At 44.2% G+C, this 18,627-nt stretch overlaps 1 protein-coding gene across 2 annotated transcripts in view; it reads right to left on the bottom strand.

Annotated features, from left to right (window-relative positions):
• Nucleotides 1-1,381: 1,381 nt before the first annotated feature.
• Nucleotides 1,382-18,627, bottom strand: part of LOC142573191 (ras-related C3 botulinum toxin substrate 1-like) — a 70,853-nt gene continuing 53,607 nt past the window's right edge. For both annotated transcript variants that reach the window (XM_075682780.1, XM_075682779.1), the window contains exon 5: nucleotides 1,382-11,036. In XM_075682780.1, coding sequence (XP_075538895.1) covers nucleotides 10,959-11,036 — 78 coding nt within the window. In that variant the 3' untranslated portion in view covers nucleotides 1,382-10,958. The remainder of the gene's footprint in view (nucleotides 11,037-18,627) is intronic.

An 18,627-nucleotide genomic window follows, 5' to 3' on the forward strand; every position in this document is an offset into this window, starting at 1 on the left:
GGCAGATATCTTCACCATTCTAATAAAACATGCTCCATCGCTTCCCTAGCTTTACCACAGCGAGCACATGCTTCTTCTTCCTTGCTGTATTTCGCTTTATAAGTGTGTGTTCTAACGCATCCTGACTTTGAAAAGCAATGAGCTTCCCTTCAAGTTATCGTAAATAGTTTCTTTTCTAATTTCACTTTTTCCTCTTCAGCAGTTACTCACAGAAGGTTTCTTTTCCATTGCTGCCACCAATGAGATTATCACAGCTTCTCCAACTTTCCGCTTGACATTCTTTATTGCCATGTTGCTCACCATATTGGTCGCATACTTGCTGGTAAGCTTCCTAGTACTTCCACTGTGAACGGGTTTTGAAGGCACGGCAGTGCCATATACATTTCACGAGGTCAATTTCTAGGCGGAAAAAAAAAAATCATAGTTTGCCGTTTCAGGTTTGTTGCACCAAGTCATCTACTGCAGCAACTTGCATCACGTCAATATACAGAGAATATTCGCCACAACACTGGGTCACAATCACACCTCAATACAACCATCCGCCCTCATTTTCTAACGGCATGTATCACACTAATGAATCTTGAGAGTTTTGCATGAATTCAGAGCAATGGGTTCATTCAGACTTTGAACTAAATACTACATGCATGTGTCTTTAGTACCAACAGACATCTGTTATTTTGGTGTCAAGATAAAAAAAAAGAAACATTACATTGAATTCAGAAGAACCACACTTAACACAGCACGTGTGCCACTTGCAGTTTTTCTCTAGTACTGAAGACATAGCTAAAGTGAAAAGCACTTAAAAGCGAAGTTACTGATCAAATTTTATAAGGTTAATGCTATATTGTGATTACTTTTTATGGCTACACGTAAGTGTTTTGATGACATTAAAGTGTTGAATACAGTAATACAATCTCGGCACGCATCGCCATGAGCACAGAGTTTCTCATAGTGAGAAACTATAAGGCTGTGGCCACGAGCAAACTCCAGGAAAGCCTGCATTTTCATATGGATAATTATTTGTGGATGGAAGCAAACTGCCTGCAACTTCACATTTCCTATATTCTAATGACACTGTCTGTACTTTTTCAAATGTTTCCTGTGATAACGCATTGGGTGCATAGTTTTCGACTGTAGACTATGTCTAAATTATCTGAAACGGGGCTTTATACGCAATTCAGAATTTCGTAGGTGGCCTTTAATAGGTGCCCCAACTAGCTAGTCGCCTGCCATGAATTCGTTATTCCAACCCATCATGAAGCAATCAAGCTTGAAACAAACCATTAGTGTTTGCTAGCCTAGTTTGCGCATTATTTTGCCTACTTTTGAAACTCTGTTAAGGCCACATTAGGATGTGCACAGGCAGACACCACACATTCCGTTCATAGAATATCTTATTTATTACAGTTGCTGCTTAAGGACAGTGCTGCCTTTCCATTTGCACGCACATCTCAGCTTCCAACATCAATAAGTTGACAGAGGAACAGCTGCACAGTCGCAACATGCACACCTTCACACACGTACGCTCACTTAAGCTAGTGCACCTTCAGCTAGGTGCCGTCGCACTTGGGCACAGTCGGCACTTTCCAAAAGTTCCAGAGGAGGTGGGCATGCCAAAGCAAATGGCTGAATGAAGAGCTGCACAGTGTCAAATATGCCCTTTGATCACACCTTCCCTTTCTCCCAACATGGGCACACACACAAATGGACACACTGAGAACCGATATTTGCTTCAGGGGCAGCACACATTACTGTGCACTGATATGCAAAGCACATTCCAGGTGAGTGTTGGCAGGGCATGTAGTGATGTGCGAGATGTCTTGAACTACAGACTGGCATACTCCTTCACACTGCACAATGAGATCACTCCAGGTGGGCACAGTGAAGTGCACAACAGCAGACATTCTTCACAAAATGCCCCAAACCCAAACGAGGAACCTTCCAGCCAGAACATGACAACTCTGTGCAACACAAACACACACATATAGGAGGCATGCCAGCACTTTTCACTTGGGAATTAGAAGTTACTGGGGAAAAACCACACAAACGTACAGCACTAGATCTGCATGCTTACATTAGAAAAACAAACAAAAATTCCTCCAACCAAAGAAATAGATAAACAAAAAACTCATGCGACATTCAGCACCACCAAATGCGAAAGAGTGCCACAATAAATGAGTTGATGGCACGACGTCATAATGTAGTGCGCACACACAAAATAAGGTTCAACACCATAACTCGCATGACCCAAAAACTTGTGTAGAAACAATACAGACTAGAAAAACATCTGACACAAAAAAAATGTTACAAATGTAAAATCGTTAAAATACTACAAAAGCAAAGACCACTGCAATAAACAGTGCAAGCATAAAAGTGTTAAAAGCTGCAAAGAAGCTGTCAGCAAAGTGTAGTTAACAAAACTGTACAAAAGTATACAAAATCCTAGAAGAAATGTCTTTGGGTTTTAAAGCTTAAAGGTGGAAACAAAAATCACGCAAGTAGCACACAACGATGTATGTAAAAAAAAAAATGAAACATCCCTGTAATATGCCTTAGTGGAAAAACTGAATTCATTTCTCTTTGCAAACTGAAACTACAACAGAATGCCCCTGCACACCTCAACATAAAATCAAGCAAATAATAGCTGTAAAAAATGTGAACATGTTCATAATTCAGTGTCAACTTTATGCATCCCAAATCATTAGTTTTTCAATGCCATGTGGCTATGTTTTGTAGTGCCATGCTCTAACCTGTACATCAACAGCGTTGGGTGGGCATTATACAGTGAGTGAACAAAAAATAAATGGCTAGTTTTTAACATGTTGCAGAGTCGGCATTGCTGTTGTAATGAAAGCACCAGCAGCATTTTGGACAGAAGATGCTTGTAGTCAACACTTTATGTGCACTGCATGATTCTGTCTAAAAGGTGGGCCTTACTATGACAGTGCCCCTTGTGTGCACTTCAGGAGCCCTTAAATTCCACAAAGCCCCAGCATTTTCAGACACTGCCATTTACGTAGCGACAGCTAAAAGGAGCAACCCTACAAGGATATAGAAATTGCTGCCACCCTGTTGTGCTAGCAGAAGCACATTTGTGCACAGAAAAATACACACACACACCTCCTGGTATGTGATAAACTTTTGGCTAAAGCACCACCATCATAGCACTGGTAGAGTATTGCATCAGTTAAAGCATTTTGATGGTTTAAAAGGACAACAGTATCTGGGTGCTTGTCAATGGAGGAGCCACCAAATGAATATTCCCAGCATGTTCCACTAAACAGGAATCTTCACTGCTCAAACAGAGATCAGCAAGTGACAAGTGGACCATGGAAATCGTGCATAGTTGCAGAGTGACTTCCACTGCCAGAGTGAATCAACTGCAAGCACTTATCGAAATATTTGTTCTGATGCGTACACTATAATCAGCGAGGGCGTCCCACAGCTAAGCTTGTTCTTCAAGTGCAACAGAGTGGCAAGGGACCACAAGGTTGCCAATATGAATAATAGGGTTCTTGTTTATTATCACTCAGCTTCCTCTCAACGAAAGGTCAATGGTACATTGCGAGACCACCTCAAGCTTCACTTGGCAAGCAGGACTCCGGAAGGCACTGCTCATGAATAAAGCAGCATCATGCAATGCCATGAGTGAACTGACATGTGACCTGCTGCACTAACAACCAGATCCAGTCAGTTTCTTACAGGTTCCGTTTTGTTCCAGCAGTCATAGCACGCCCATCTTTGAGACCCTTCACACCTGCTATTAAAATATGGTTCTTCAAAAAAACAGCTGCTATTGCAAATTTCGGATTTCGAAAAGTGTTCGAATAATCCACACTACATCAGGGATGATTGACAAGCACAGATTAAGTAACAGGCAATATTTCCAAATGGCTTCATCATCACTTACAATCACTTGATCAGAAGTATGCAACTAGTGAACATAAAACTTGAAATATACCTCAATAAGAAACTATTAAAAAAATCCAGAGAAGTATTCACATTGGTGCTATTACTATTTCAACTCCACTTAATGCCATTACAATTTTATTTCCTGTAAAGATTCACTATTGACCACATCTCTAATTTTTCAAGCATAAGGCCGCAATTCCGAGACATAACATAACAGCCCCGCGACTGCACAAAGATTTCAGAGTGCATGGCTTCCTTACCTAAACAGGCCGTGGCTAAGCAGGGGCCTAGTGGTAGTAGGACGGCAGCTAGTTCCGATTTTTGAAACATGACAATACTAAATGCAACAGCCCAAAATTTACCGTCAAGTATAAAGAGATGTCATGCAAACGCTCTCGTACTATGCAGCAGTCATGTTCATGTAGCTCCACCACCCAAAAACTGGCATGCCTAGCACAGACACATACTTCGTCATTCCACAATGCTGTGTTATGCCAATTTTGGCAATACAGTCACTCTGTGCAACATAAAATCTAATACAAGACTGTGTGAGCGACGTGTATTCCCGACAGCTCGCATGTACTATTGGCATCAATTGTTCATGGGGTACAAGGCTTAAAAGAAAGCCCAATTGCTGTGAAGCCTGGAATTCAGAGTTGCAAGCTGTCAAATGTGTGGCAAGCACACTAGTTAAGAAGGTGTAGACCTAAGTTCACAATTCATATTCAAATTGCAAAAACACACTATGGACAGGACAGAAGTGCTGCATCTACTGTACTTGTTCCTTTGGTTGTGTCCTACCTACAGTGTGTTTTTGCAAGTGTGTGTATGTCATAAAATGAAACATACTTTGCATTCATTCTGTGTATTCAATAGGAGCTCAAGAGGCGATGTTTCCTCTTGCACGTGTGAGCACATACACCAGCTCACACCTCTGTGCCTGCCAGAAGTGGCATGATGGAGAGGCAATGCAGGGCGCATGTCAGATATCCATCTATGCACCACAAGCAGTGTGGCTGACGCAGACCAATCGGAGGACAGGGCTGCTTAAGTTGCCAGGGATCTGCTTGCCCGGAACAAATTCATCGAGTAGACTATGATGAAGGGAAAATGAGACATCCACCCGTTCGTAGCAATTGCTACAAAGGAAACGACGTTACGTCAGTAGACTATAAGATGAACACCACACAGCTTGCCTATGCTGTCTGCCCTTTTCTTTTTGTTGCCGGCTTAACCTATAGATTGTTGGAAACTTCTGCTACGAAGGTTGGGACCTGGATAAGCCAGGAATGCTTTTTTCTGTCCTTTTGCCTAAATTATTTCCAGTGCGTCAAAGAAGTGAGTTAGCAATTTTAAGGAAATTATTTATGTTTAGGTACAGTAACACTTGCAGCTGCAACTTGGCACCTAGGTAATAGCAAACTGACAGAACTGTGCCATGCATTTGATGACGCAGTTAGTGTTATGTATCCGGTGTCTTTTGCCACGAGGCTTCGCAGGCACATAGGTGTGTGTGCAAGCTAGTTGGCACACACCAGCATGCCTGATGCAGATTCAATGCACATTCCCCCATGGGACACCATCTTTCAACGTTGTGCACTGCTGCTCCCAAGTGAAAATACTGCTGCCTGAAGTGCCGCTTCCACATAGAATCAGAAATGCTATCAACAGCTACATGAAACATGGGACAATGCTGCAAATAAACATGCCTGGGACTCGTTTATGCCGCAATGCAATGCTTTCTAGAAGTACAGTCAAATGCATAGCTTATGACAAATAAGCTCCTTGAAATGCACGAACAACAACAACAACAAAAAAAAAAACATTTTCACATTGTCACTGCTAACCATGACAAGCATTGTATGCTGATTGGAGCAATCCACGTTAAATATTTTAATAATTGAGGCCCGCTGTGGCTAAGCTTCACACAAGGTAAATTAGAACCAAATGTGATACTAGTGCCTGCACACAGACTGTTCAGTGAGCATGGGAGGGATAGTCAGTGTCTGGATTTGCCTAAACTTCCTTCTTCTGGCTTCAACCGACTCTCGCATTATCCTCCCCACATTATCAGGGCGGATTCACTTTACGACAATAATTAGTCTCATAATGCATCCGCTTGTGACCATTCATCGTTCTTCACAACATGGCAACCAAAAATTACTAATAACGCAAAAATAATTTTGCATGGCGCGTGTTATCTGCCAAGTGTTACCTAGATTTAGTACATTTGCACTTAAAGGGCGCCTCATCAGGCACCGGCATGAATTGTGGTTCTATACAGGAAGCTGTAAAACGCTGCTTAAGGAGCATTTTAGTGAAATAATTTTTCAGGTCGGTTCAATGATGAAGGTGACAGATGAAAGTAACAGTCCTGTTACCATGCCACAAGGAGGCAAGCGCCACTGCCAAGGGAGACACCCTCTGCCTCTGGCCGCATTCCCAGACGGCGTTCCTTCCCGGCCTTCTTCCATAACGGAGCCAAGGGACGTACCAAGACGTCAAGCACCACCTGCTTTTTACTTATCTTCCTTTTATGCGGCATTGTGCCGCACCCCCCCACTGAATGATTAGTCCTGGTGAGTGACCAGAAGCATTTGTGCATGTGACTGCAACTCTCTGGCTGGGAACATGCTACGATGAGAGGGAAGAAGCACAGCATTTATTTTGGAAGTTGAGCTGTTCTCACCACGTTCAGTGCCGTAATACTTTGCAGGCACGATCACCAGCGCGTCACGTATATGCTACGCTTGTTTGCTCAAAATGGCCAAACCTTTGCGAGGGTCCTTTCAAGTTATTTATGTGCTGGAAATTAAGTAATGAAATGAGTTAATGCTGCATTAGAGATATACAAAGTTAGTTTGAAACACAATAAAAACAACAATAAAAAAGCTGAAACATATGCTCAACAAATGCACGCAAAACTAGGAAAATCAACATGTTATGATTCTAAAAGCGACTGAACAATTCTAGCACCAAATTTATCTCTAGTAATCTTAGTATGAAACACTCGCTGCAGCTAAACATGCTGCACTTTTTCTCTTATTACACATCATGCAGCGCACATTGCAACCGCTTTTGTTCATGTTTCTTCTTGATACACTCTCACAGCCACTTTCTCGATGAAAAAGTGAAGTATGGTTGAAAATAGAGCTCAATGCAGCACGACTGCAAAGCGAGCTTGTTTTACAGAACTGAGGCAGGCATTCACTCATGACCAGGTCTACTGTGGAAGAGAGCACACTCATCATAAAGTTCTAACCCCAGATATTAATGTGTCAATGTAAGGTCATTTACTGCAACACTTCCAAGTGCTTCAGTGTGGCCTGAGGCTTTCCCAGCACTGTATTGTTTCCAGAAGAAAGCAGCAACGTTTGAATGCAATATTTACACTTTCTCTTCACCTGCTGTCACGAGTCTTAACTGTGACTCACCTGTGTTCTTTAATTTTACTTTACTGCCTTTCTGCTAATTGTGTGCAACTTCTGCTGTTTGCGGCTGTTGAACGAATCGTGCCAATAATTTTCTAATGCACCATCAGTGTTAAGGAGCAAAACAAAGAGGTGATCTTCACAACAATGTTCTAGTTACCCTGCCATGTGTAGATGAAAAGTACCGTATATGTATGTAAATTGCACGACCACGAATACATGAGGGGGGACACTTTGGGTCCTCGCAAAAAGAACAAACATTTTTTTAAGACTATAATGCGAAGTGACACTGCAAACAAACAGGAAATGACAGATAAAAGTGGAAGCCCACAGGGCTCTATTCATCATTACTGCGAACTACCGTCACAAAATAAAGTCAAAGGACGAGTGCTTGCACAATTTACTCATCACTGCCAATACCTTCGCCACTTTTGGCGAGAACGGAGTCGTCCTCCATGCCACCACGGTTATTCAACATGCATGCCCGTGACAATCAAACGTGGCAAAGCCTTCCAGCAGTGTCGGGTGATCCAGTGTGCAGTTTTGAAGACCACTCGCTTTACGGACCTTCAAAGCCGCACCAATCGTGTTATTCAAGGTTGCTGTGAATACCCCGTAACCAAATTGATGTGGCACCAACAGCGTTCTAAATCAGGAAAAACACAGTGCAAAACGCACAGTGGCGGCAACTCCTAGCTTGCCCATCCTGAGCGAGGCAAGCTGCCGCGACTCAGTCAGGAACAATGACTGCGATGCACACAGGCACAGGAGGGTCTGCGCAGGAGTCTCTCCGTAGGCCGTTGCAAATGCGGTGGTGCCTGGTGGTTTAGCTCAACACAGCTCCAAGTGCCAGAGAAAATAAAAGAAAAACTTGCGATATATTCGTGCAAATATGGTGTTTGGCTCACGTGTTAACAGCATTGTCCTGTGTTTCAGGGGGTTTCCTTCACCAGTTTCAAAAAGTTTTGCAGGGCCATTGTAGTGTTTCCGTTGTGAACACATGCTTGGCTTCAAGGGTTACTAACAACAGCAAATGTATCCCTTGTGTGGAATAATTGCTCATTCATTCATTTTTTCCTGTGTATTTTAGTTGTGTAATACTGCAATCGCACTAGCAGCTACAGAAGAACTACAACAGAAGGAACTACTTTCAAGTCTGCTATAACTGACCACTTTCTGAAGTAACTGTAATTGCTTTTTTTTCCCCCTTTTACTTCACATATTGCTTGTTTTGACAGATGTTTTGCACCCACTCCCTCTGTAACACTTCAAATGACTTGAGGATATACTAATATATCAATTAATTTAAAGGAAATCTGCAAAGAGGTGTCTCGAAGCTCGAAAGGAACGGAACATGCATGTAATTTGAGGAGCAGCACTTTCATTTGCATTGTTACTTTATGTCTCTCAATTTTTTCTTGCCTAAATTCTCTTGACATATTAGAATTTGGGCACAAAGTTTTATAACTGCAGTGCAGACTAAATCCTAGAGGTGAATGCAAAACACTTGAACACTAATGCGAACAGATGACCTGCACGCGTAAAAAGGCTGACATCCTGGCACGAAGGAGGGAAGCAGCAGAACAGCTTTAGGACTGCCTGAACCACACGGCATTGCATTACCATACAGAGCAAAGTGCTCCGAGAAAAAAGTGACCATGCTCAGTCAATCTGTGTCAGAAGTGATAGAATAAAGGTTGCTTACATGCTCCCAATTGCTTGCACATGTCTTCTGACACTGTGGACAGCCCTCCAGTACGAGTGCTGCATCAGATGGTCTGCATGATGCCAGTGCTTCCTAAGCTGCTGCAGTTGCATTAACACAAGCCAATCTAGACAACGCTGCCACTTTTTGAAGAAACATTTTTATAACTGCCGTAAAAGCCAGGAACCTCTCTTAACCCTTTCATCATTTGTCTGCCGACACACTGCTCACGCACTCCGTGTGGGAAGTCTCATTATTTTTAAGCAATCATCACACCTTTATCCATTGTCTGCCACAGAAAAGATAGCCAAACTAATGTAAGAAGTCCAGATAAACTATGGCATTGCAAGCAACAACAGACCTATAAGCTGAAGTGGTGGAAACACTACTCTATCTGCGGCACCTTTGTCGCGGTTGTAGCACCACTGTCGCAAAAACCAACTGCTCGGGTGATGGCTGTAACAGCGACATTGCGAAAATAGCAGATGCTGCGAAAATAGCAACGATGTACTGGGTACAAGGCCAGCATGGTATAAATTTCTCGGCTGTACAATCACTCTTCAGAATCACAGTACTGCTGCCATTGTTCTTTTCCACTTTCTTTCTACTGTTCTGAAGTAGCGTTGGCTTTGCTATTGGGAACTACACACTGTCCCAAGTCTTACTTTTGCTGAGACAAGTGTTCACAGCTTTTTTTGAGGCCCAACAAAGGTGGGCTTTCAGAAGTGTGCTTATTATAGTTGCACTGGATAACCGTGCCAGAAGTGTGGCTTATCTATTAGCTACTCATTATTACTAAAATCACGTTTCACATGACATAATTTACTGTAAAGTGGGAAAACTGAACTTTCCTGGCAATGATTGCTAGTGGATGGAGAGAGAGAAAAAGAATCAAAGGGAATAGAATAACAAACTACGCATACATTCCACAAGGGTAACGATGGTGCAAGTGGAACGTCTCTTCAGCTTGTGCAAGAGCACGCACAAGCTGTGGAGGATTCTCATGTGTTGAAGAAAGCACAAGGTATGCTCAAGATGGAAACACATGTACAGTAGATGGCATGCCAGAAGTAATTTCGTCTTCAGTGTTTTGTTCATCGCAAGAAACCAATATCCCGTTACGTAATGCCTATTGGACACTTTGTATGTGGGTTGCAGCTCTTCAAGCTTCGGCCATCAACCTTCTCGGCATTTGGACTTCCGTTACGAACTGTTCATGTGAACATGACTACCTGCATTTTGTTCTGACAGCTTTGAAAGATTCTTGTGCTTAATGCCGCTTCCTTATCAAATCTTATAGCGAGATCACGTTATATTGCCCAGGTCATTTAGCAATACTCTCAGCACCCTCACTTAGCTGATTCATGTAGGAAAAAACGAAAAAGAACAGTCATATGCACCTCAGCATAGGTGCTGTGATACAGCAACACACACTCATTTCATTGCCTGCTGGCAACTAAAAGTGGACGAACCAGGCACAGAATGATGCTAAGTGCTTCACTGAACAGCGGCAACTAAGAAAAGCAATTTTGTTGCGAAATTTGAGAATAACCAAAGCAGCGGTAATTGCAACATCTTTCAAAGTTGTCTTAACAAAAATTCAGGTCACTGTGTTATATCCAAGAGAGTGGCAGCACAGAGCAAATATGAGAAGGAGCAGAACAGGTTTAGCGCTGCCTCCATATGTCGCACCTGGCACGACATGAATTCGCGCCGCTGAGTTAGTCGGCAAAGTGGTACATGCCGTACTGTTTCCTTATTTCTTGTGTGTCTGCACCTACACGTCCTCGACGAGGGCCTAGAGACGGAGAGAAAAAGTCCGCACGGTGGTTGCAGGAGGGTCAGATGCCGAATGACCCTCTGCTGTCTCGCTGCTCTTAGAACAAAATAAAGTGGAGAGAAGAGGATCCCTAGACGATCTTGCATCGCCGCTGCCTCCGCTTCAGAGGCTCTGGCCGGAGTACTGCCCGCACTGCCTCGTCAAACACCTGCACATTGTAAAAACAGCCTCAGGAAACGAACTCTGCACACACATCTGCTTTCATTATCATGCACTAATGAAACATGAACAATAATTATGTAAATTAGAATACCTCCTACAAGTAATAATGTACAGCATTGCCAAAGATAGCACAGGGACCAGATAAGGCTTACAAGCCGAGATCACGAAAACATCACATGAAGTGCCAAAACAGAAATAAAAGGACATGTGCTATATAGCACCGACTTGTCTACATTTCCATTGTCCAAATAGTACACACATTTACACTAGCGCTGGGCATCAATTAAATATATTAACCCCAATTATTTAGAACCATTTCATTAACTAATCCATCAAATTTGTGAATTTACGTACATGAACTAAAAAGTTAAAACTGACTATTTCTGTGCATAAACTTTAAAGAAGGCAGCTGTTTTAGTTAAATCGACACTTGCCTTTGATGTTGCGTGAACATCACCTTGCTTTAGTGGCCATATATATCACATAAAATTCCCTCAGACACAATTGTAAGTGCATCTGCGATGGCGGCAAGAAGCAACATCAAGCCTGCCACATGCCGAAAAGCAAGGCCCATCTAGGTGCCCATCTTGTTGACATTAAAGTTGCCACAATCACACCTTGACTGCTCACCCACAGCAATGCAGCCCAGTATGGATTCGCAAAGCACGAACGATGCAGCAATCTACCCAGAAGGCATGAAATGATGACACTGTAGTGGACAGTACTCATAGAGCACCGCGGTGGAAGAAGATGCAGCTGGGCTAGCGCCATCGGGCATATAGGCTCGACGATGGTAGCTGCAACATCAACGCAGTCGTCTGTTTAATAATATCACACCACGTCACAACTGTACACGTCTACCAAGTTTCTTCTCGACGCCAAGGAACCGGCCGCCGAACGACGTCTCGAAGAAAACAATGTCTTCTGCGGCCGCACTAAAACTTACTGATTTCTGGCCCCCGGACTGTGAACTCTGGTTCGTCCACATCGAGGCACAGTTTAGCCATCACCGTGTCACACCTCAGGTGGCCAAGTACAACAACGTTGTGAGTGCACTCAACCCGACCCCTGCAGCTTTGGTCTGCGAAATTTTGCTAGCTCCACCGCCCGATGAGCAGTACGATACCCTTAAGCAAGAGTTACTACAGTGCACCACAGACTCTGAGTCACGACGGATTCAACAGCTCCTCTCATTGGAGGAACTTGGTGACAGAAAACCAACTGAGCTGCTTCACTGCATGACACAACTCCTGGAAACCAGTCCATCATAAGCAGACTCGAAAATCCTTCGGGAGCTCTTCCTCCAGCATCTACCAAACCAATTACGCATTATTTTATGTGCCTCAGCTACTACGTCAGAACGAGGCCTTAACGACGATGGCAGACCAAACTATGGATTCTTTCCATCCTGTGATATCCACTGTTGATCGTTGCAATGCACCTGTGGTGACACAACCCAGATACAGCAGCACTTTGACGAACCCAACAGTTCAAGCACGTACCTTGCTGCGCAAGTAGAGGAGAGAACTAACCAGCTGGCTGCCTTAAGCTTTCGTGCGAATAACCATCAGCAGCGGCAATGTTTGCATGACCAAAACATGTCACGCCAGCTATGGTACTTGCCCACGGCAGTGCCGCCCGCCTTGCAACTTTTCGCGAAACATTTAGGCCAATCACTGATCATAGCTAGTGCTACTGGCTCTACATCAGGCCGTCTCTCATGCATCACCGACCGTGTCACGAAAGTTCGCTATCTTGTAGACACTGGTGTGCAAATTTGTGTTGTTTCCCCAACTTTTCAAGACCGCAGAAGACATCGCCATGAAAAGACCTTTCTCATTGCCGTAAATGATTCCAACATTAAAACGTATGGTCAGAAATCTGTCACTCTTGACCTTGGTCTGCAATGCCTTTTTTGATGGCTACTCACTGTCGTTGACGTCCGCGGGCCGATCATCGGCGCTGATTTTCTGTGGTTTAACCTCTTCGTCAACCTTCACCACTGCCGCTTTCTTGACTTCTCAACAAACTTTTCCATACAAGGCATCACCACGTCTGCACCACCTTTGCGTATTGTACAAGTACACACTCAGGTACCAAAATCGTGGTCCACCATTCTGGTGGAGTTTCCAGAGCTGTTCGAACCACTCTTGCCAGATTATCCAATAGTGCACAACGTCACTGACCACATTGTGACTTAAGGACCACCAGTATATGCCCGACCTCGCTGCTTAGCACCAGACCATCTGACAATTGCAAAGCAAGAATTTGAACACATGCTCGAGTTAGGCTTCATTCGTCCTTCCTCTAGCTTATGGTCATCTGCTTTACACAGGGTGCGCCAGAAGACGGGTGATTGGCGACCGTGTGGCGATTACCGCGCCTTAAACAAAATGATGATTCACGATAGGTACCCTACAACTGACATCCACGATATCACCGCATCGCTTATTGGCTGCATATTTAGCAAGGTGGATCTAGTAAAAGCCTACCATCAGATTCCTGTCGAGCCTTCCGACATACCTGAAACCGCGATCATTACCTCTTTCGGCATGTTTGAATATGTGTGCATGCCGTTCGTCTTCTGTAATGCTGTTCAAAGAGTTCAGCGGTCTGTCGATCAAGTACTCCGTGGCCTGACTTGTTGCTTCGTCTATTTAGACGACACTCTTGTATTCAGTCGCTTTGCTGTGGAACATGAATCTGACCTACGTAAGGTGTTTGAACGCCTCCGTCAATATGGCCTGGTTGTAAACATCAAGAAGAGCGAGTTTGGCGTCGCTTCTCTTTATTTCCTGGGCCTTAGAGAATCTGAGCATGGCATCCGATCCATACCATCCCGTGTTTAAGCGATTAAATATTTCCCATGTCCCTCTTACACCAAACAATTATGGGCATTTCTGGGCCTCATCAATTAGTATCGTTGTTTCATTCCTCGTTGTGCTTCAACTTTGCAGCCTCTGCACATTCCACTCTCTGGAACATCACGAGCTAGCGCACCTATATTATGGACTAATGCTGCCGAATCTGCTTTTATCTCTGCCAAGAACGCTCTTGCTACCACTACTCTACTAGCACACCTGTAACCAGACGCTCCAATGCGCGTTATGGTAGATGCCTCTGACATAGCTGTTGGCGCCGGGTTTCAACAGCTGGTTGGCAAGACATGGCAGGCTGTATATTTCTTTTCAAGGAAGCTGACACTGTAAGAAACCCACTACAGCACTTTTGGTTGCAAATTGCTAGGACTCTACCTCACAGTCCACTACTCTTGTCACAATTTCAAAGGGCATCAGTTATTTGTTTTCACCAACCACAAACTGCTCATTTATGCTATTACCTCCAACGGTTCCTCGCACACGCCCTATAAAATTCCCCAGCTTGCATATATCTTTGAATTCTCTACTGATATTCGGCATATCAGTGGTGCCGATAATCTCGCTGCTGACGCTCTTTCATGGATTCATGTACTAAATGCAAGCCAAGTCGTTGTTAAAAACTTTAATCAAACAAAGGTGTTCGCCAAGTCAATCGTTCCGGCATTAACTTTGTCCGCCTCGCTACCACTCAACACACAGACCATGACCTTCAAACACTCTGGACTGCCAACGATTCTCTGTGCTTCGAAGATATCTTACTGCCTCATTGCAACGTCACAGTGATATGCAACATGTCGACAGGTCATCCTCGATCGTACATTATACAACAATTTCGGCAGCAAGCTTTTGATTCCCTACATTCCTTATTGCACCCTGGAGCACGTGCCACACAATGTCTGGTCACTTCCCACTATTTGTGACAGCGTATGAACGCTGACGTCCGTTGCTGGGCTCGGCCATGCATACAGTGCCAGCGCACCAAAGTCAGTCGACACACTATGAGAGTGCCTGGTCATTTTCCACCAACAGATGTTCATTTCAGCCACGTTCACATCAATCTCATTGGTCAGCTACCACTGTCCCCGAACCAACGATACATACTCACTTGTATCGTCCGCTTCACACGCTGGCCTGAATCAATGCCACTCTCTCACATTACTGTAGAGTCCGTAGCCCAGGCCATCTTAAGTACAGTAAAACCACGTTAAACTGTACCCGCTTAAACAGTAGTTTCGTTTTACAAGTAGTAAAGTCAAATCCCCAACTCAGCGGCCATTGAACATAATGTGTTTTGCATCCACATAAACCGTACCAGCTTATTGCGTACGTAACGGTTAGCATGTAGTGTTTCCACATTTAGTCGCGCAAACATGGCGGTGCATCGTCTCCATCGGGTGGCCCAGCAGAACAACAAGCCTCAGAGATCGGAACAATGGCCTCCAAGGGCCCTGTGCGTTTGTGCGTGAAGCCACATCAACATCATTTCGGCGACGTGCCAGAGAGCGTTGTGACGTTGCACAAGCGAGGACTCGAAGCTCAAATAAAAAAGACGCCGGATGGTCAGCATAGAAGAGAAATTAGACATTGTTTGTGCTATCGAACGTGACATGAAGAAGTCGGCGCTGGAACGCGACAGGGATCTACTGTTGACTATGGTGTGTGGCATTTAAAGTGCGAAGAAGTTGCTCGGCAGCGCTGCTGCAACCGCGAAGAGATGTCGGCTACGAGGTTCAACTTTTCGCCGTCGTTGCCTCTGTTGTTGCCGAAGTGTCAGCGAGCAACAGTGATGAGGACGACACGGAAAGCGACAGCACGGGCGATTGAGGCCTGACAGTGGCAGAAGCTGCGCGTTATGTCAGCCTCATGAATGCAATCGTCGCGACGAGAACACCACCCCGCAATAAAAAAGGCGAACCGTGACTTCTGCAGCGCTACCGCGCACATGCACGGAGAATACGTAATGCCAACGAGGAATCTGCCAAGCGAGTGTTTGCCGAGAAGAGGGGGGCTGGCAGAAAAGCTGCTGCACTCTTAAACAAAATAACGCTCTTTGCCACACAACAATAATCGTCACCTGTCTTGTCCGCATTTCCTTTCTTTAACGCGGCGAGCCCGATACTTACCAGTAACGAACGGCATGCGCGTTATCAGCATGACATAGCATTCCCGACAGGAAAGTAGCGGGCGTGGCGTTTTCAAGAAAGGAAATGCAAGCAACGCAGGTGACAATTATCGCTGTGTGGCAGATATATACCCCAAAAGGTGTACTTGTGCCTAAGAGTGTAGGCTGCTGTGTCATCAAACGAAAATAACACTTTTGTCACGCGAAGTGAATCAATACTGCATGTTTTCTTCCCCTTTCATCGCACTCTCTCAGAGTTCCGTTTTTGCCAGGTAAGTGGTCGATCTCATGCTAGTTCGGTTAAACAGTACTACCGTTTAGTACACACTTTTTCCAATCTCTGGCCAACTATGGTCTAATGAGGTTTCACTGTATCTGGATTTCTCGTTACAGCGTACCATACACCATAACCACAGACAGAGGAAGACTGTTTGACTCGTCCCTCCTTCAGGCTTTTTTCGCATATACGAATCACAGCTTATCACCCAAGTTCCAATGGCATGGTAGAACGCTTCCATCGTCAACTAAAAGCAGCACTTCGTCCCCATGAATCCACGATTCCATGGACAGAGCAGGTTCTACTAGGTCTTCGCACAGCTCGGAAAGCAGATGCACAGTGTTCCTGAGCAGAACTCGTTTTTGGCACGACACTTCGCGTACCCGGTGAGTTCTTCGGCTCGGAGCCGTCATCTGCTGACCTACAATCTTACGCCGACCGCCTTCGCATTACAATGGCCACTGTTATACCACCGCCGCTTCGTAACGACTGCAGGGATGTTTACATGAGCCCATCTTTACTTCATAGCAGTCACATATTTATCCCAGGGTGTCTACCAAGTTGACATTTCCAAATTCCCTGAGTTTTCTAGGTTTTCCCTGAGCACCCTTGCAAAATTCCCTGAATGAGCCAGAACTTTGTTTTATGTCAAGACAGGCTGACACAGTGTTGCCCGATGCTGTCACTCTCTAGTAAGCATGTTGAAATAAAAAAAATGACTTAATGCAGTTTTAATGGTAAGGAGTAATATCTATTTTATTTCAAAACAGAAGGAAGGTTTTAGCAAAATGTACAGCTAAAAAATAGTAAAACCCATTCCAAATTGAGTCAAACATTTTCAAATATGAATGAAAAGGAAATGCATACATAAGTAAATATTTCTGAATATGAGCTATTTCTATAAACTGACAGCAAGCTCATCGGTATGAGGCCTGAACTTTGTCACAACTAAGATTCTCTCTCAGCAGCTGGGAAGTCAACCTCAACTGTCCTGACATACTCTCAGGCCGTACGCAACATCTCAGTGTTGCCTTTCACTGCTTTAATGAGTTTATTTTGGTTTGGAAGAGGGACACCTGCATCTCAGCGTCAGCCAACACTTTGTTTATTGAGCTCAAGCTTCTTCAAAGAGGCGGCGGCACGCTTCCTTTCCCATTAATTCCTCACTGCGCCAGTAGTTTCTGTTCTCATCCCCCTCTGCCACGCTTTCACCCCATGGATGATTTGAAGCATTGTATTGTATTGTATTGGGTTTTATGGCGCATAAGCAACTCAGGCTATCATGCGCCAAACACATCGTATAATTTATTTTAAAAATTGGGTATCCTCAGCGAAAGCCCTTGTCTGGACAAGGACTCTGAGGAGCCTAACAAATCAAATGGAGACCTCAGCCTTCTTCTCAGGACTGAGAAAATGGGTGAGGTTAATCATAAGATGCGTGACAAAACTGGGTAAGAATTTTTAGAATTAGTAGTTCTGTGATATAATATATTTCGTTTAGGATCGCTGTGTCTTTCAAAAAACTAAAAACAGATGAAGTTCCTAGAAGTGGGTTATCTCCTAAAAGTAGACTGGGATGGAAGGGAATGCATTCATTGTAAAATACAGTAAAATATTTTTTCCTTAGCCGTTCGAGTTGTGTGCACGAGAATAAAATGTGATTTACAGTGAGTTCATCTCCACATTTCTCACATAAGGGTTTGTCTTGTTTTGTCAGCAGAAAGTTATGTGTTAGGTGTGTGTGTCCGATACGCAGGCGGCATAAAATTACTTCTATAAAACGTTCCTGATGCCTGCAGGATGATTTGAAGCATTCTCTTCGTCAGTTGTACAGTCAGCGTCCGATTTTTTGGTCTCCCTAGGGGCCGCAAAAAAATCCGAAAAATCGGGCAGTCCGAAAAAAAAAAATGAATGCATGTCTTTAACTGCCCTTAAGGGCTAAAGTTGCCACAGGCACGTCCGAAAAAGCTCTGAAGGCCTGCCAGTACACTTATTAGGCATATCGGTGCTCGTACTGTGACAGGAGACAGGGGTGCACGCGTGTATAAAATATGTACTGTATCCCATGACAATTTCCCCTTCCCACGCTTGTTATGCTTCACCGTTTAACACTGCTGTACCGAGGCGAAGCTAACTTTTGGAGTCTGGCATTACGCAACGCGCTGTGCTCTGTGAGCTTCGAAGCCAATCGCGAGGATTACAAAGGCGGAGTCGGTGCCATTGCTGACATCGGCGAATTCTTTCAATGAAAAACACGGCACCACACGGCAAGAAGCTTAATAGCGAACGTAGAAGCAGC

The sequence above is a fragment of the Dermacentor variabilis genome, chromosome 2, assembly GCF_050947875.1.
Source record: "Dermacentor variabilis isolate Ectoservices chromosome 2, ASM5094787v1, whole genome shotgun sequence".
Classification (NCBI taxonomy): Eukaryota; Metazoa; Arthropoda; class Arachnida; order Ixodida; family Ixodidae; genus Dermacentor; species Dermacentor variabilis.